We start from the raw sequence: 20,248 nt of genomic DNA on the forward strand, positions 1-20,248 counted from the left end.
GGCAAAATAATAACAAAACTCAGATGCAACAACTTACACCCAACACAGTCCATCACACATTCCCCTAAGCTCTCTCCTTTAGGCCTGAGCACCAGGCCTTTTATTAGGCCCAATATCAGGTAATGGCCACAGCTGTAGTGACTACAGACAGCACTGTTTTCCATACTGTCTGTGGGGCTGGTGCTGCCCCCTAGTGGACAGCAGCACTGCAACTCCCTTCCTGGCACCACAGTGGCTAGTGGCAGTGTGGCTAGAACTGTGAGGTGCTTTTCCTTCCTGAGTGCAGTGGGTTCTAAATCTCGGCTAATGGTGGTGGAGTTTGCATGTTTATCCCCATGTCCACGTGGGTTTCATCTCGGCTGGTTTACTTCCTAGTTTTCTCTCTACACGTCCAAAGACATGCAGGTAGGCCAGTTGGAGACTCCAAATTGCCCAAAGGTATGAATGTGCGAGTGAAAGGTGTGTGTGCCCAGAGACAGATTGGCGACCTGTCCAGGGTGTATTCCTGCCTCTCGCCCAATGCACGCTGGGATTGGCTCCAGCACCCCCCGTGACCCTGTATAGCGGGTTTAGATAATGGTATACATAATGGATGGACACATGGCTGCACTTACTGCAGTGGTTTCCTAGTTTAGCCAGTTGTGACTTCTTAGGACAGTGATGGCTTTTTGGCTTTCTGTCCAGGCTCTTAAGGGTTTATTTGCACACAGACTCAAGGCATCTCAGTGTGGTTTTGCTTTCTTGCACCCAGCTTGTCAGGCAATGTGTCAGATGAGGAACTTCCTCCATGTTCAGCCATTTCCTGTTAAGTATACCCCTCTAAAAAGACTTGACACCAGTAGGAAGGGCTGCATAGAGCATCAGCCATGGTAATGGTACAGTTGTGGACCCTGTTGTGGATATCAGGATACTGTCATCTACTTTCAGCTGAGGGTGAGTCCCTCTTTCTGCCTCAATCATATATTAATTAATTTATTAATTTATTCATATATAAAACTCATTAAAATGCATCAAAATGTACAAGAATAATAGAACCTCACAATGGATAAACTCTCAATTCTCTGTACTATAGAAAAGTAAAGTATGATACAGTCACATAGCAGAACATAGGAAAAGACAGTCTTACTATAAAAGGAGTGTCACAGAAACTGCTACTACTATAGAATTTGATTCAGACTTTTTTCAGTTTCTAGTAACTATACAGTCACATACTGTAGCAGCACATAAAAAAACCTACAGTATAAAAATGCATACCTTTATATAAAAAGTCTTATTTATAGCAGAAACACTATCACACAGACTGCTACGACCCTGTTAAATGATCCAGGCTCCTTTTTCTTTTTTTGTATGTTTGTTTTCAGTTTAAAATTCGAGAGGAAGCAAAAGTTTCAATGTTTCAGCGTACTAACTTTATCAATGAAAGTCCCTCATATTCCAATGCCAAGCAGTTACACATGATGAGAGTTAATGATAGTGTGATTAATAATCTTATTAAAGCAGTATACATGCTGTAATATATGCAAATTCAAGAAAAAAAAATACAAATTTATCATTAAGCCAGATTTACAATCACTCCATACACTATCTACAACAATCCATGTCTTTCAGTGGTAAAATTCACCTTACTGAATCCGTGTTCAGCAGTTGTCTACGACCATGAAATGCACTTCTTTTGTACGTCGCTTTGGATAAAAGGGTCCATTGTTGAGTAAAATATAGCTGAAATATTCATTACAGCTATAGGGACTACATTTTAATCTCTATTTATAAATATGTATCATCGTCCAGGCTAACCTGTCGTTTAACTTTAATGAACTAACTGAAATTTCCCTCCATACTGAAAAGCAACATTATCATGTTTTGTGCTTAGTTAGATCTCTGTATTTGGTATGTTCTCTTTCTGCAGTGTTGGTACAGTACAAATACTTCCTTTCTGGAGAGGGAGAGGGGGTCTCTCTACAAGCCCCTGCTGAGACCAACGGGACAGAATTCTTCTGGGAGTGGACGTCACATGATGGAAGCTACGCAAACGCTCGGATAATAACTATACCTTCCGATGGGAAGGTTAAATGGAATTTGTCTATTACAAGACAAGGGAAGTATGACATTGTTCTGCAACCAAAGTTACAAAATGCAGGGGTTTTTACTTTCATTCAAACTAAACCAGAGAAAGTAAAAGTGTCCCAGTTTGAAGTGTTCGCTGTAAAAGGTAAATTCAGGTTTTGATGCATTTTATAAATTATATTATTAATAAGATGAGACAGTATCTCTTTCATACTATGTGCAAAAATATATAACACAAAGATCAAGTTATGTCTTGTATTTTACTTTCAAAAAAGTTTAATCTGAAATTAGATTTAACTAATGTGCATGTAAAGCTGCACAGAAAAATGTTAAGTGTTAAATAACCTCTTAGAGAGTGAAGAATTGTCCATTTCTGAGTACATAGCACAAAAAACCAAGGTGGAAAATTTCATTTCACGGTTATGTTTTCTCTTCCACCTCTCCATAGAATTCCCAACAATTCCCTGACCTGGAGGGCTGTATATTTCTTTACATTTTATGGCTTGTTTTTAGATGTAACCCACACAATGATTTTATTAAAAGGTTCACAAGCTTCTCTAAATCAATTGCTCTTTGCTCCTGCAGTGGAACCATCTCGCTGGTCCAGTGTAAAAGAAGGTTCTGATGTGATCAGGAGCTGTGAAGTATCACACCTTCCAGATTCAGCTACACTGGACTGGGAAAGGGACAGAGAACCTACTGGTAACACAACGCTGATCTACAACAACACTGCCCACATCATCATCCACAGTGCTGACCGATCCAGTGAGGGAACGTATAACTGCACACTCAGATGGAACGGAGCACTTATATTCAGCATTCCCAGGACACTTCAAGTCTACAAGGGTATGTTACTATGGATACGGTTTTCACTGGAGCATTTACAAAAGCATTCTGAGCATTTAACCTTTTTCATAAGCAAACCGGTGACTGTGAAGCACTTCATTCATTAAGAGTAAAAATAAATCCAAGTAATATCGCCATAGTCATCTTAAGACTCCAGTACAATAGATGCGTGATTGCAGATTATTCTAAATAGGAAATCTTGGGCCTCCATATTTTAAAAGGCTTTTCGGAAGTACTTTTCACAGTTTAACACAGTTTAAAAATGAGGGCTGTCAAAGGTTTAACACATTTTTAAAAACTACAATTTTTGCGTGTCAGACTACCAAGTCAAAGTTCACAAAAACTGTTGGGGTGAGTGTTTGTGGACTGCATGCCAAAGCCGCGTATGAGACGTGTTCCTTTGACTCAGCGAATGTGAGCTGTAGGCTGGGGAGTGAGAACAAGCAGGCTGGAGACACCATGTGTGAGGGATTGAGCGGCTGTATAGTAATGGGGGATTCAGAATTAGGGTGGAAAATTAGATATACTCAGACCCATGTTTGGTGGCAAATTATTTTTGAAGGACAAAAAAAGAAGAAAAAAAATGTAACTATTTTAACTATATTTAAATGTTTAGTATTTTAACATTTTAATGCTGAAAAACGTCGCTCTGGATAAGAGCCTCTGCCAAATACCTGTAATGTAATGTAATGAAATGTCTTCAAACAAGGCATGCCTGTTTCCATCTGAGGCAATGGTAGTGCACAAAAAACAGAATGGAGTAAATAAGGGACAAAATGTAAAAAAGGTAGAGGCTACCATACTGTAGTCATGCCTCACGCATTAAATACAAATGACAGTTACTGTTGATGCTAATATACTGTGATTTTTTCTTTTAAGAAAAAAACTATAAAATATACTCACTGTATAGGCCATGTATGTTTTGATCACACTAAAGATTCATAATAGCTCCCTATAATGGATTTCATGGTGGGAGGTGGGGTACGTATTGTAGGCTATTCTGTAATGAGGCCTGAGTTTTACTCTTCCACCAACTCTGTGTGAGTTCATTGACTTTAGCATGTTTTTTCTATTTGTTGCTCACTACCTGTAGCAATAGCATATGTGCTGAGTGTGCAGACAGACATTCTAACCACAGCTTTATTCCTCAGGTACATTTGGAACACATCACATTCTGTACAGAGGGAGTTTGAGCAGCAGTGAGGTGGTGCTGATCTGCCGTTCTCAGAACTCATACGGAACAGCGTATTGGCAATGGGCGCCATCGTCTGAGACAAATGAACTCATTGTGGCCTCAGCTGATAACAATACTTTGATTTCCATGGAGATAGATAAAGAGAGATTCTCATCTGAGCACTATAATGGATCTGATTTCCCTCTGAGAATCTCACCAGTGAAGTTTGGAGACAGTGGAAGGTACTTCTGTTACTGTGATGCCCACAGGAAGCCAATGGCCACAGTAACTCTGGTAACTGTTCAGGGTAAGTCTGCACTTCAGGTTTAGCTTATGCGGCATGAAATATAATGTATTATGTATTATGGGGTGGTAGTGTAGTATAATGGGTAAGGAGCTGGTCTTGTAACCTAAAGATCACAGGTTCAGTTCCCATGTTGGACACTGCTGTTCTACCCTTGAGCAAGGTACTTAACCTGCATTGCTTCAGTATATATCCAGCTGTATAAACTCTTTGTTATAAATTGTGTAAGTCGCTCTGGATAAGATGCCTGAATTTAATTATTCTTACAGAATTTACAGGGCTGAATAAATAACAGCATACTTAAACATGATGATTATTAATGTAGCATTTTCCTCCAATATATTGCATCATGTAATGTAACAGACTAAAGCCATGGGCTAACAGTAAGCAACAGAAGCGCTGATCCCAAGTCATAAAGGTTGTGCACCTTATAGAATCTTTATGACTAATAATGAATGCTATCTGAATAAAAAAAAAATTCTGAAAAATAAATAAATAAAAATAATTTTTTTTTTTTTTTAATCCATGTACATGTGCTCTCTCAGTCTCAGCAGAGCCCCCTGGTGGTCTGTCCAGGAATCAGTCAGTTGTGCTGAACTGTGAGATATCACAGGTGATCGGCTCTGTGACCCTGGCCTGGCTCCGGATGAAGGGGGGCAGGGGGGAGCTCGTAAAACAGGAGGTCCTGAGTAAGGGGCACCCAAAAAAGATGCTCAGTCTCACCCTTCCCATTCTGAGTGGAGACCAGCTGCACTGGGCCTGTGCGGTGTTCACAGAGAGCATGCTCAGAGCACAGGTCCCCCTGCACCTCACACTGCCAAAACCCATCACTGAGCCTGAAGAGCCAGAGCCAGGTACTATCCTCCAACCACAGGCACAGGTTTCATTACAACTTAGGGGGAGACACTACACTACCTAGGGCTATATTTTAATGATCTAAGCGCACGGTCTATAGCGCATGGTGCAAGTGCATTTAGAGCGTGTCCAAATCTGAGCGCAAAGTAAGGCGCATGGTTCAAAGGGGTTGTACTTAGCCTCTTAATTAATCATAGGTGTGTTTTGGGCGTAACATGAAATAAACCAATCAGAGTGTCATCTCCCATTCCCTTTAAAAGCCAGGTGCGCTTGCACCTTGGAGGATTGCTATTATAATGGTGGATATTATGGATAAATGGATAAAAAATGATATAAAAATTATAAATTACCATTATGACATGTATTTTTTTAAATATAGCGCGTTGTGCACCCGCCTATGTAGGCGCATGTTACTATCTTAATAACGCGCCCTTACAAAAACAGTTAAATAGTGGGCCATTGACTTAAGAGCAGGTTTTTGTTGGTCAATCGCTTTCCGCTGCCTCAAGATAGCAATGCGCCAACAATGCGCCTGACCACACCTCATTTTAAGACCAACATGCCCATGGGCGCAGGTACATTTGCTATTTAAACAACGTGGGCGCTGGACGGAAAAATGACAACTGCGTCGGTCTGAAACTAGCAAAGACACTTGCGTTGTGCTAGGCGCCGCTTTGCGCCGGGTGTAAGATAGAGCCCTTGGCCTCTATAGTCAAATTTAAAGTCTCGCAAGCATACAAGCTAGTCTAGCAATTAATCCATAAGAAACCATTGGGGGTGACATGTCTCCCTGTCTCCGTCTTAACCTATGCATATGCCCACAACCACATCCCTGTGAGCTCACATAAGGCTAAAAATTCATTCAACCCATGATGAGAGAGAATCAGAATCCAGCTGTTAAAATGCGGACTGAATCCAGACCATGCCACTGAATAACAATGCTTCTGTCTCTCCTGTGTCTTAGTGTTTGTGAATATGACAATATGATAAGTATGCTTATCACACATATGAAATCTGAATAGTGTTGCTCTATGTGATAGCTTACAGTTTCAAATAAGTAATTAATGCCAATGTAACTCTCTGACCTGCCCCATCTTTTCAAACCTTCCTAAGGGTTTATGTCAGAAACACTTGGGCTCAAGGTTTGGAACTGTCAAGTCTTCTGTATCTGAACAATTTAGCATTAAATTTAAAGTGTTACATTTTTCATGTACCATGATTTGTATAATTGAATTTCCTATTTTACCAGTATGAAATATGCACTAGTCTCACATAGTTTGTCTAAATAATGAATAAATTTTAATATAGCTAAATATAAAAATTAAGTTTAAAAAAAAATGAAGCTGAATATTCTTCCTGTTCTGAGTTCCCTCGTTAAGTTTCCTTCTTCTGTACCAACACAGATGGGATGATGCTGGTGATCGGTTTGGCCTGTACTGCTGCTGTCTGTGTTGGAGTGCTGTTGCTGTTAGGAGGTCTGTTGTTTCGGCATCTGAAAACAGCAGCGGGTAAGAGCTCTTCACTCTGTTCCCAGTTCACCGTTCTCTCTGACAGAGCTTTCTAGAACACTTCCACTGCTTTCTAGAGCATTCACACTAAAACAATATCTTTTATTTTATAGCTTTGTCATATTTAAGACTCACTCATTCTTTGCAAGTTGCAAACAGAGGGCTCAATGTGAAAAGAACAGTTCTAAACCTGTTGCAACACTGCAAATGGAATTGATTTGATTGATTTGAAAATCATCAAGATCATCAATGACATACAACAGACAATAAAATCTAATTTGTTCTTTTTAAAACAAATCCAGCACAGAGAAGAATGCTAAGAAAACAATCCAATGCCATACACAAGATCAACCTAATATGACCAATCAGTTCCCAGAGAGATCATTTACAGTTTGCTTAAATGTTTTTTTCTCTCTCAGGTCCCTCCACATCACCAGCTGAAGGGAACGGTGCAACTGATGCAGTCTACAGTTACATCACAGATCTGCAGCAAGGTCAAGGTATTGTGGGGAACAAGACTATTCACACGTAGCATGAGGCAGTGCAGTAATATAAGGGAATACACTACTTTACAGGCATTTATCATACGCTCTTATACACAGTGACTTACACAGCTTTTTGCATCTTAAAAACACAGCATCAATTTATACAGCTAGATATACAGTATTCTGAGCTATTCAATACCTTGCTCAAGGGTACAGCAGCAGTGTCCTACCTGGGAATCGAACCTGCAACCTTTAGGTTACAAAGCCAGTTTCTTAACCAATATATTACAGTTCAAAATGTACTTATAGGCCATGTATGGCTTGATCATAGTAAAGATTCAATCATATTTTATAAATTTCCCTGGTTGATCAAAAATGTAACGTGACTGCTTATATGGTAAATCACATAAAGTTATTTAAAAGGTTTGCTTAAATCTTTCTGTCTCTCGTACTCCTATCCACATTACCAGTGGATGGGAATGGTGATTCCAGTGCAGCTGCTGCAGTCTACAGTAACGTCGCAGAGCTGCAGAAAGATCAAGGTAACGGGCTTAACTGAACTATTAACACGCTGCATGAACCGGTGAACTCATTCATGGGAGGGCTTGCATTATGGGCCAGTTTCTAGTCCTGGACTAAATTCAAAACTCCACTTTGTCCAGGAGTAAGCTTAATCTGTGTCAGTGAACTCGGCCCCATACGTTCCATGCGCCAAATGTGTGTGGGAAATTAATTACACTGAACAACTGAAATTGGGACCAATTTTGGTGCATCAGACTGCAGCTCTTGTACTTTACCTGAGCAATACCTGAAACTGTAAAAGCGTGTGTTTTTCTTTTCAAAAGAAAGTGCATACCTGGGGTTGCACCTTTGCCTTCTCTTAATAGGAGGCTGAGTTGCAGGTATGCCAGGAGTTCCACTGCCCGGACCATATTAATCAGACATGGGTCAAATACGTATTTGTTTTAGATTCAAATACTTTTCTGTGCTCTATTGATCTTGCCTGGAATAATTGAGCCTGCCAATATGACCAGAAGGTGGGGTTTGCACTTTTTGAGAGTATTTCATTGGTTCCAATAGACCAGACAAGATCAGTAAAGATTAGAAAAGTATTTGAATCTAAAACAGATAAGTTTTTGACCCAGGTCTGATATAAATGCAAGTTTAATCTGGCCCAAAATCATTCGTCAAATATGACCGGATATGAGATTGCACAGGCAGGACATAACCGGCCTTTTCCTGTCAGGGTTAGAGGCTGGGTTTGAGGTTATGGCCACATCAGTTAAGCCTCATACACACTAGCGGTTATAGTTTAAAAACAGAAGTATTCGAGGCCTCATATACACGTACACACGAGCATTTTAAACCGTTTCGAAAACTGTTTCGGCTTCTTTAAACAATAAGAGTAAAGGGAGGAAGTGGGAAAACTGGGGGAAAAGGATTCAGTAAAAATAGGTCACTTGGTCATTCGATGTGTAATTTTTAAAACAGACGTATTTGCTACCATGTCCACAAGAGGGCGATATGCACCAATAAGAAGACTCACACTTTTACTGTTAATCAGAGGTGGTAAAATCTAGGTTTAGAAAGTAGAAGTCCTCCCTGGTATTTTGTTCCAATCACCTGGATTTTCTAATTAGCTCAATCCTTCAGCCAGGAGGTAGAACTAATTGGTAAAATCAACTGGCTGAGTTCATGGGTGGAAGAAACACACCACAAAACTTTTCCTTTCTTACCCCTGGACTCGTCACTTCTGTTGTCAAGATACTCAGTACAAGCACGAGCGGGGCCCTGGAGTCACAGGCTCAAGCGGGGGCCACATAAATCTGTATTATACATTTCATCCAACTAGCAAAAGCAATATGCAGTATTGGGGGTTCGCAAATGTGGTGCTGGTTAGTCACAAGTTCTGCTGGTTTTTGTTTTATACTTAAAACAAGCAACTAATTCAGTCCCAATAATTACTGTTTGATATTTTCACCACTGTTTGGTGTTGCAGACCCTCACAGACAACAACGGAGGCAGTTGAACCCCCAGTCTCATTCTGTAAGTATGTTCCCTGAGAATACCATAAGGATTTTCTGTTAACCTACATATAATAATGCAGGCACAGCATATCATATTCATACAACCAATGATAAATGGTTACATTTTGTGTATGGATGGTACACTTTGTTGAAAATTTTGAATTTCATTAATTTCATTGTTCTAAGTTCATGTTTTAGATTCTGATATGTCATATTTCTGCAGGAACAAGAAGAAAATGAAAACTACTCAATGATTCAAATGGATAAATGAAACAAAGCCCATATTTAAAGTTGACATTTCAAGTCTGTTCAGTGCAGCTCAATTAGAGATGGCAAAAGAAAGTATGCAGATCTTACCAAGATCTCTTACTGTGTGAATATGCCACTGTTGCATTCTGTTTTGCTAAGTAAGCTTTTACTAGAATCTGATAATATTTAGATTTTGACTGTGAACAACACAGTTGTATCGTGGAAAATATAAATGTTTTTGTCCCTAAAGTTTTTTTTCTTTGTATAAAAAATGTGTACTCTGGTTTGTTGACTGTTTAATGTATGAACAGCAGGGAGTGATATTGTTCGAGAAATAAGCAACATATTTATGTACAGGGTAGTGTCTGGCTATGGTGGTGTGCTCTTCAGTGTGCTTTTATCTGTTGTTAAGAAGAATACTTTTTATTTTTAATAATAAAGCAGCTGTGAAAGGAACTGCATCATTAATTATTATAAGAACCCAAAATAAAACACAGTTAGTGACTGTGACACCGGCAGCACATGCAGTGTTTTCTGGGCCGAACGAAGCATTTCCCCCTGGCCTCTGCCTGCAGTTACCATAGTAATCACACCTCTATTCCAAAATAGCTTTGATAAAATAGTTTGAACTTCCTGTTTTTTTTGAGTAATTTCCTGTAAAGTATACCTTGTATAAAGGTTAGACACCAGTAAGAAGTGCTGCATAGGGCATAAGCCATGGCAATGGTACTGTTGTGGACCCTGTTGTGGATATCAGGATACTATCGCAGACTTTCAGCTGAGGGTGAGTCCCTCTTTCCACCTATATCATATATTAATTAATTCATTAATTTATTCATATATAAAGTTCATAATAATGGGCCGAATGAACCATTTCCCCCTGGCCTCTGCCTGTTATGGCTCGCACCAAATTTAAGACCTTGGTGCTTGCATACCAGGCAGCTAAGGGGTCAGCACCAGGGTACATTCAGAGGATCATCAGACCCTACACACCAGCCAGACCTCTCCGTTTTGCCACCTCTGGACGCTTGGCACCTCCCCCTCTTCGCGTCTGTACTTCCCGTTCCCGTCTGCTGTCTGTCCTGGCCCCTCGCTGGTGAAATGACCTCCCCGTGACGGTCAGAACAGCAGAGAATCTCACCACCTTCAAACGCAGACTGAAGACTCATCTCTTCAGGCTGCACCTCTCCCCACCCCTCACTAGCCTATAGTTCAGCTCACTGTACCTAGTTAGGATAATTTGATTATGTTAGTGTATCTGGCAGGATTGTTTTTGTGTGATTAGATGTGATTCCAGTGCTAGTTTGTACTTGGTAGGATTCTTGCTTGCTGAACAAGCTTACTCTACAGGGTTGGAGTCCTGATCGATGTGGTCACTTCTGGCACTACGATCCTTACTTCACTCTAGTGTTTCTTTTGCACCTCTACATCATGAACCTATGCACTTGTTGTACGTCGCTCTGGATAAGAGTGTCTGCTAAATGTCTATAATGTAATGTAATGTAATGCATGCATTGTTGGTTGTCAGTTGGTTGCCATGACCTAAGTGTACTGGCAAAGGAGTGACGTGATGAGCAAGTTTGTGTGGTGTGATGCAGAGCTGAGAGTTGCTACTGATCATGTGGAGAACAGACAGGAAAATCAAAAATGTTCTGCTGTTTATTGCCTATAGGACCCAGCAGAATCCTCCAGCAAACAAGAAAAAATGCCAATCTGGCAACCAATGCTTCTCAGGCAAATTAATAACAAAACTCAGACGCAACAACTTACACCCAACACAGTCCAGCACACCACTCCCCCTAAACTCTCTCCTTTAGGCCTGAGCACCAGGCCTTTTATTAGGCCCAATTATCAGATAATTGGCCACAGCTGTAGTGACTACAATACAGCAGAGATCTGTCCATACCTGTGTGTGCGACTGGTGCTGCCCCCTAGTGGACAGCAGGACCGCAACTCCCTTCCAGGCACCACAGTGGCTAGTGGCAGTGTGGCTAGAACTGTGAGGTGCTTTTCCTTCCTGAAACTATACAGTACCCACTTTTCCCCAGATCTGTTTGAGCTAATATTAGATTTATTCATAAGCCTTTAAGGTGGATGCTCCAAATATGTGATTAGAATGTTTGTACCTGAACATTCTAATCCTAACAATTACTGCTGGCAACCGAAAGTAATGGAGTTTTAGAACATTGACTCAGAACTTTGAAGAAACATTCCTTAAAACCTACCCTTCACAGGGTTTGTCTTTACAAAGGTAGTGTGTGGAGGTGGGCCTGGCCATTTAGAATTTTATAAACAAGACACCGTGGTGCAGGGGGTAGCACTGTCGCCACACAGCAAGAAGGTTGTGGGTTCAAATCTCGGCTTGGTGTGAAGTGTGGAGTTTGCATGTTCTCCCTGTGTCCATGTGGTTTTCATCTGGGTACTCCAGGTTCCTCACACAGTCCAAAGACATGCAGGTAGGCCAGTTGGAGACTCCAAACTGCCCATAGGTATGAGTGTGCGAGTGAAAGGTGTGTGTGCCCGGAGACAGATTGGCGACCTGTCCAGGGTGTATTTCTGCCTCTCGCCCAATGCACGCTGGGATCGGCTCCAGCACCCCCCGTGACCCTGTATAGCGGGTATAGATAATGGTATAGATAATGGATGGACACATGGCTGCACTTACTACAGTGGTTTCCTCGTTTAGCCAGTTGTGACTTCTTAGGACAGTGGTGGCTTTTGGCTTTCTGTCAATGCAGACTCGATTAATTTTAGTGTGGTTTTGCTTCCTTGCACCCAGCTTGTCTGACAATGTGCCAGATGAGGTCCTTCCTCTTTATTAGCCATTTCCTGTAAAACATACCCCTGTAAAAAGACTAGACACCAGTAAGAAGTGCTGCATAGGGCATAAGCCATGGCAATGGTACTGTTGTGGACCCTGTTATGGATATCAGGATACTATCACAGACTTTCAGCTGAGAGTGAGTCCCTCTTTCCACCTATATCATATATTAATTAATGAATTTATTTATTCGTATATAAAGCTCATAAAAATGCAGCCAAATGTACTAAAATAGAACAACATTGCAATGGGCAAATTGTCCATTCATTGTACTATAGAAGAGTAAAGTATAATACATTCACATAACAGAACATGGAAAAAGACAGTTTTACTATAACAGTAGGAGTATCACAGAGACTGCTACTACTATATAAATTGATTCAGACATTTTTTTCAGTTTAAAATTCAAGAGGAAGTAACTATAATATAGTCACATACTGTAGTAGCACATGGAACCTATAGTATAAAAATGCATACATTTAAATAAAAACAGTCTTATTTATAACAGAAGGACTATCACACAGACTGCTATATTGATATTAAATGATCCAGACTCTTTTTTCTTTTTTGTATGTTTGTTTTCAGTTTAAAGTTCAAGAGGAGGTAAACTGTTTCAGCATATTAACTTCATCACTGAAATGGCTTTATATTCCAATGCCAAGCAGTTGCACATAGTACTTTTCAAATATGAAATTCTATTATTAAATTTTTAACGATAGTGTGATCAAAATTCTTATTAAAGCAGTATACATAGTGTAATATATGCAAATTCAAGACATAGTATCCTAACTTTATCATTAAGCCAGATTTACAATCACTCCATACACTATCCACAACAATCCATGTCTTTCAGTGGTAAAATTCATAAAACACAAACATTATCAGAACCTAAAAACGTTCATTTCTGGTTAAGAGTACTGCAGTTTTCATTTCTGTTTGCCTGCTTTCCACTAGTATATATTTCAAATATTCACTACAGCTACAGGGATTACATTTTTATATTAATATAGAGACACGTATCAACCTGACTAACCTTGGTTTAACTGTCATTCATCTGTCATTTAACCTTAATGAACTAACTGCAATTCCCCTCAATATTGAAATGTAATCTTATCATGTCTTGTGCTTAGTTAGATCTCTGTATTTGGTGTGTTTTTCTCTTTCTGCAGTGTTGGTACAGTACAAATACTTCCTTTCTGGGGAGGGACAGTGGGTCTCTCTACAAGCCCCTGCTAAGACCAAAGGGACAGAATTCATCTGGGAGTGGACGTCACATGATGGAAGCTACACAAACACTCGGATAATAACAATACAGCCCAATGGGAAGTTTTCATGGAATTTGCCAAAGGCAACGAAGTCTATTTCAAAAGGAAGAACATATGACATTTATCTCAGACCAGTGTTACAAAATGCAGGAGTTTATACTTTCATTCAAACTAAACAAGAGAAAGTAAACATGTCCCAGTTTGAAGTATTCGCTGTAAAAGGTAAATTCAGGCTTTGATGCATTTTATAAATTATATTATTAATAAGATGAGACAGTATCTCTTTCATACTATGTGCAAACACTATAACACAAAGTTCAAGTTATGTCTTGTATTTTACTTTCAAAAAAGTTTAATCTGAAATTAGATTTAACTAATATGCATGTAAAGCTGCACAGTAAAAATGTTAAGTGTTAAATAACCTCTTAGAGAGTGAAGAATTGTCCATTTCTGAGTACATAGCACAAAAAACCAAGGTGGAAAATTTCACTTTACGGTTATGTTTTCTCTTCAAACTCTCCATGGAATTCCCAACTATTCCCAGACCTGGAGGGCTGTATATTTCTTTAAATTTGATGGCTTGTTCTTAGATGTAACCCACACAATGATTTGATGAAAAGGTTCACAAGCTTCTCTAAATCAATTGCTCTTTCCTCCTGCAGTGGAACCATCTCACTGGTCCAGTGTAAAAGAAGGTTCTGATGTGACCATGAGCTGTGAAGTATCACATCTTCCAGACTCAGCTACACTGGACTGGGAAAGGGACACAGACCCTACTGCTAACACAACGCTGATCTACAACAACACTGCCCACATCATCATCCACAGTGCTGACCGATACAGTGAGGGAACGTATAGCTGCACACTCAGATGGAACGGAGAATTTATTTTCAGCATTCCCAGGACACTTCAAGTCTCCAAGGGTATGTTACTATGGATATGGTTTTCACTAGATTATTTACAAAAGCATCCTGAGCTTTAACCTTTTTTCATAAGCAACCCTGTGACTGTGAAGCACTTCATTCATTAAGAGTAAAGATAAATCCAAGAAATATCGGCATAGTCATCTTAAGACTCCAGTACAATAGATGCGTGGTTGCAGATTATTCTAAATAGGAAATCTTGGGCCTCCATATTTTAAAAGGCTTGTCAGAAGTACTTTTCACAGTTTAACACAGTTTAAAAATGAGGGCTGTCAAAGGTTTAACACATTTTTAAAAACTACAATTTTTGCGTGTCAGACTACCAAGTCAAAGTTCACAAAAACTGTTGGGGTGAGTGTTTGTGGACTGCATGCCAAAACCGCATATGAGACGTGTTCCTTTGACTCAGCTAATGTGAGCTGTAGGCTGGGGAGTGAGAACAAGCAGGCTGGAGACACCATGTGTGAGGGATTGAGCGGCTGTATAGTAATGGGGGATTCAGAATTAGGGTGGGAATTGGATATACTCAGCCCCATGTTTGGTGGCAAATTATTTTTGAAGGATAAAAAAAAATAATGTAACTATTTTAAATTCTGAAAAAAATGTACATGTTTAGTATTTTAACATTTTTATGCTGAAATTTCTACAAACAAGGCATGCATGTTTCCATCTGAGACAATGGTAGTGCACAACAACCAGAATGGAGTAAAGAAGGGACAAAATGTAAAGTAGAGGCTACCATACTGTAGGAATGTCTCACCCATTAAATAAAAATGACAGTTACTGGTGATGCTAAATAATGTGATTATTTCTTTTAAGAAAAAAAAACTATAAAATACACTTACTGTATAGGCCATGTATGTTTTGATCACACTAAAGATTCATAATAGCTCCCTATAATAGATTTCATGGTGGGAGGTGGGGCATTTATTGTAGGCTATTCTGTAATGAGGCCTGAGTTTTCCTCTTCCACCAACTCTGTGTGAGTTCATTTACTTTAGCATGTGTTTCTATTTGTTGCTCACTACTTGTAGCAGTAGCATATGTGCTGAGTGTGCAGACAGGCATTCTAACCGCAGCTTTATTCCTCAGGTACATATGGCACAGAGCACACTCTGTACAGAGGGAGTTTGAACAGCAGTGAGGTGGTGCTGATCTGCCATTCTCTGGACTCATACGGAACAGCGTATTGGCAACGGGAACCATCGTCTGAGACAAATGCAATCCGTGTGGCCTCAGGTGATAAAAATGAGAATACTTCGATTTCCATGAAGATTGATAAAGAGAGATTCTCATCTGAGCACTATGATGGATCTAATTTCCCTCTGAGAATCTCACCAGTGAAGTTTGGAGACAGTGGAAGGTACTTCTGTTTCTGTGATGCCCACAGGAAGCCAATGGCCACAGTAACTCTGGTAACTGTTCAGGGTAAGTCTGCACTTCAGGTTTAGCTTATGCGGCATGAAATATAATGTATTATGTATTATGGGGCGGCAGTGTAGTACAATGGGTAAGGAGCTGATCTTGTAACCTAAAGATCACAGGTCGTCTGTTGGACAATGCACTTTCTCATGAGAAGAATACTTAACCTGCATTAGATAAAGAAGATATCCATCTGTATAAATCTTTCCTTATAATAATGTTTGAAAAGTGGAGACTCTGGTATAAATGCCTGAAATTTAACTGTTATTCTTACAGAATTCACAGGACTGAATAAATAACAGTATACTTAAACATGATGATTATTAATGTAGCATTTTCCTCCAATATATTGTATCATGTAATGTAACAGACTAAAGCCATGGGCTAACAGTAAGTAACAGAAGCGCTGATCCCAAATCATAAAGGTAGTGCACCTTACAGAAACGTTTTGACTAATAATGGATGCTATCTGAATAAAAAAAAATTCTGAAAAAGAAATTTTAAAAAAAATTAAAAGAAATGAATTTTTTTAAAAATCCATGTACATTTACTTTCTCAGTCTCATCAGTGCCCCCTGGTGGTCTGTCCAGGAATCAGTCAGTTGTGCTGAACTGTGAGATATCACAGGTGATCGGCTCTGTGACCCTGGCCTGGCTCCAGATGAAGAGAGGCAGGGGGAAGCTCGTAAAACAGGAGGTCCTGAGTAAGGACAAAGATGCTCATCTCACCTGCCATCTGAGAGACACTCACTGGCTGGTTCACGGAGCATGCTCAGAAACAGTCCCCTGCACCTCCCTGCACCCTACCTCAAGTACTCCTCAATCACGGGAAAGGGTTTCTAACTGGAGACCTACCTCTTGTCTCTAAGTCAATTCATCTATCTACAGCATACAAGCTAGCTATATATCATAGAAACATTGGGTGACGGTCTACTCTCTTCTACCTTGCATATCCTCAACCACACCCTATGAGTAGTGGTGGAGGTGGCTCATGTAGATTATAAACAAGACACGGTGCAGGGTGCCGTCCCACCGCAGAGTGTGGTTCAATCTCGTGGGCCTTCTGGTGATTTCATGTCTCACCCTGTCCACGTGGTTTCACTGGATCCTCCAGTTCCTACACAGTTCAAAGACAACAGGTAGCACTTGGAGACTCCAATTGCCCATAGTATAAGTTGCAGTGCGTGTTTCCCAGACAAGCACTGCACTAAGCCTGCCCTAGTACCATCGTATATGTAAATAGACACAGCCACTTACTACAGTGTTTCGTTACCAGTTTGACTTCTTAGGACATGATGCTTTGGCTCTGACCAGCTCTAGGGTTTATTTGCACAAGCTCATAAATTCAGTGTGGTTGCTTGCTTGCACCCAGCTTGTCTGGATGTGTCAGATGGTCTTCCTTTTGTAGCCATTTCCTGTAAAGCATCCTGAAAGATCTGCCCAGTCAAAGCTGCATAGGCATCAGCTTGGTCAATGGTACTGTTGTGCCCGTGGATATCAGGATATATCAGATCTTTCACTGAGTGACTCACTATATATATATTATATATCTTATTCGTATATCTAAGCAGCAGTACAAATGAACTCGAAGCAAATTCATCATTGATTGAAGAGATATCATATACAACAGAAAACGTCTCGATACAGCTTCCACTGTATTGATATATGCAGACTCTTTTCTTTGTATGTTGTTAGTAGTAGAGTAACGTTCGCAATACTATCATGAATGTATTCAAGCCAACAGTACATATACTTTTCATATAATTTATTTATTTATTAGTATGAATCTTATTAGCAGATACATCGTAATACAAATCAACTATATTACTTAAGATTACATCTCCATCCATCACAAAATCTTCTGTCATGTAATCATAAACAACATCAAATTAAATTGATAAGTAGCACTTATCTGTTTTGCCCCTTCCATGGCTACTACAGGAGTTGAAAAAAAATACTTTGCTATCTCACCACTTAGGACAGAAAAGTAATAGCTCAACTTGGGACAGAAAAAGCATACGATTGGGTCAAAACTTTCCATTTGGTACAAAATAGCTCTCATTTAGTTACAATATAGGCTAATATTAATTACACTATGGAATTAATTTTAATTATTATCATCCTCCAGGCTAACCAGTCATTACATTTTAATGAACAAAACTGAAATTTCCCTCCATATTGAAACACAACATTATCAAGTTTTGTGCTCAGTTGGATCTCTGTATTTAGTATGTTCTCTTTCTGCAGTGTTGGTACAGTACAAATACTTCCTTTCTGGGGAGGGACAGGGGGTCTCTCTACAAGCCCCTGCTGAGACCAACGGGACAGAATTCATCTGGGAGTGGACGTCACATGATGGAAGCTACACAAACGCTCGGATAATAACTATACAGTCCGATGGGACGTTTTCATGGAATTTGTGGAAGGTGTCTATTACAAGACAAGGGAAGTACGACATTTATCTGCATCCGAAGTTACAAAATGCAGGAGTTTTTACTTTCATTCAAACTAAACCAGAGAAAGTAAAAGTGGCCCAGTTTGAAGTGTTCGCTGCAGAAGGTAAAATCATTCTTTAATGTAGTTTGCACATTATGAAATTATAAATATGATGTCTTTTTTATATATAAGAGAAATATAAAACAAAGTTGAAGTACTGGATATCTTGTATTTTACTTTTACTAAAGCTGATTTTGAAATTTGAATAAAATTTTGTGTAAAGCTGCACAGTAAAATATCAAGTGTTAAATCAACACTTACAGAGTAAACATGTTTCCGACTGGACTCATATGTACTCTGTTGGAGTTGAATTAAAGCTGGAAATATTACATCAGTGCTCCGGGAACAGATAAGTGGGAGTAAAAGCAGTGGCTTGTGTTTCTCATATTTTTGTACACTGTTTTATTAAACCTGAGGTGATATAAATCAGATTAGTTTATTTCTTAATAGTACATACAATAGCGCAAAAAACGAGGAAAAAATGTTCATTTACTGTTACATTTTCTCTTCCATCTTTCCATAAAACACCCAGCACAGAGCTGGAGGACTGTATATTGCTTTAAATTTTGATAACTGGTTTTCGAGATATTGGCCTCACATTGATTGATGAAAAGGTTGACAGTATTCTCTAAATCAATTGCTCTTTGCTCCTACAGTGAAACCATCTCGCTGGTCCAGTGTAAAAGAAGGTTCTGATGTGACCATGAGCTGTGAAGTATCACACCTTCCAGATTCAGCTACACTGGACTGGGAAAGGGACAGAGAACCTACTGCTAACACAACGCTGATCTACAACAACACTGCCCACATCATCATCCACAGTGCTGACCGATACAGTGAGGGAACGTATAACTGCACACTCAGATGGAACGGAGCACTTATTTTCAGCATTCCCAGGACACTTCAAGTTTACAAGGGTATGTTACTGTGGATACGGTTTTCACTAGAGCTTTGACAAAAGAATCCTGAGCATTGACTTTTTTTCATAAGAAAACTTGTGAAAGACTTTATTCATTAAGACTAAAGATAAATCCAAGCTGAGTAGAGACCAGCTGCACTGGGCCTGTGCGGTGTTCACAGAGAGCATGCTCAGAGCACAGGTCCCCCTGCACCTCACACTGCCAACACCCTTCACTGAACCTGAGGAGTCAAAGCCAGGTACTATCCTCCAACCACAGGCACAGGTAAAATTACAATTTAGGGGGAGACATTAAACCGCCTAGTCTCTGTAGTAAAATGTTTCACAAGCATTCAAGCTAGTCTAACAATCAATCCATAAGAAACCATTGGGAGTCACATGTCTCCCTGTCTCCTTCTTAACCTATGCATATGCCTTCAACCACATCCCTATGAGCTCACTTAAGGATAAAAATTCATTCAAACCACAATGAGAGAGGATCAGGATCCAAAGGTTAAAATGGGGACTGAATCCAGTTTCACATATTTTAATGAGGTAAATATTCTCCCTGTTCACAGCTCCCTAGTTAAGTTTCCTTCTTTTGTGCCAACACAGATAATGGGAGGATGCTGGTGATCGGTTTGGCCTGTACTGCTGCTGTGTGTGTTGGAGTGCTGTTGCTGTTGTTTCTGTTGTTTCGGCGTCTGAAAACAGCAGCGGGTAAGAGCTCTTCACTCTGTTCCGAGTTCACTGTTGTCTGACAGAGCTTTCTAGATCACTTCCACGGCTTTCTAGAGCATTCACACTAAAACAATATCTCTTATATTGTATGGCTTTGTCATATTTCAGACTCACTTATTCTTTGCAAGTTGCAAACAGAGGGCCCAATGTGAAAAGAACAGTTCTAAACTT

At 39.8% G+C, this 20,248-nt stretch overlaps 1 protein-coding gene across 8 annotated transcripts in view; it reads left to right on the top strand.

Annotated features, from left to right (window-relative positions):
• Positions 1–20,248, top strand: part of LOC135251784 (uncharacterized) — a 128,249-nt gene that overhangs the window by 76,269 nt on the left and 31,732 nt on the right. For 7 of the 8 annotated variants that reach the window (XM_064329562.1, XM_064329556.1, XM_064329561.1 and 4 more), the window contains 8 exons: positions 1,907–2,209; positions 2,650–2,910; positions 4,062–4,391; positions 13,503–13,820; positions 14,261–14,521; positions 15,614–15,949; positions 18,190–18,501; positions 19,095–19,355. In XM_064329562.1, coding sequence (XP_064185632.1) covers positions 1,907–2,209; positions 2,650–2,910; positions 4,062–4,391; positions 13,503–13,820; positions 14,261–14,521; positions 15,614–15,949; positions 18,190–18,501; positions 19,095–19,355 — 2,382 coding nt within the window. Of the gene's footprint in view, positions 1–1,906; positions 2,210–2,649; positions 2,911–4,061; positions 4,392–13,502; positions 13,821–14,260; positions 14,522–15,613; positions 15,950–18,189; positions 18,502–19,094; positions 19,356–19,951; positions 20,057–20,248 lie in introns of all 8 variants that reach the window. The other variant, XM_064329558.1, reaches the window with a different exon arrangement.

This window comes from Anguilla rostrata, chromosome 3 (assembly GCF_018555375.3).
Source record: "Anguilla rostrata isolate EN2019 chromosome 3, ASM1855537v3, whole genome shotgun sequence".
In the NCBI taxonomy this organism is placed as follows: domain Eukaryota; kingdom Metazoa; phylum Chordata; class Actinopteri; order Anguilliformes; family Anguillidae; genus Anguilla; species Anguilla rostrata.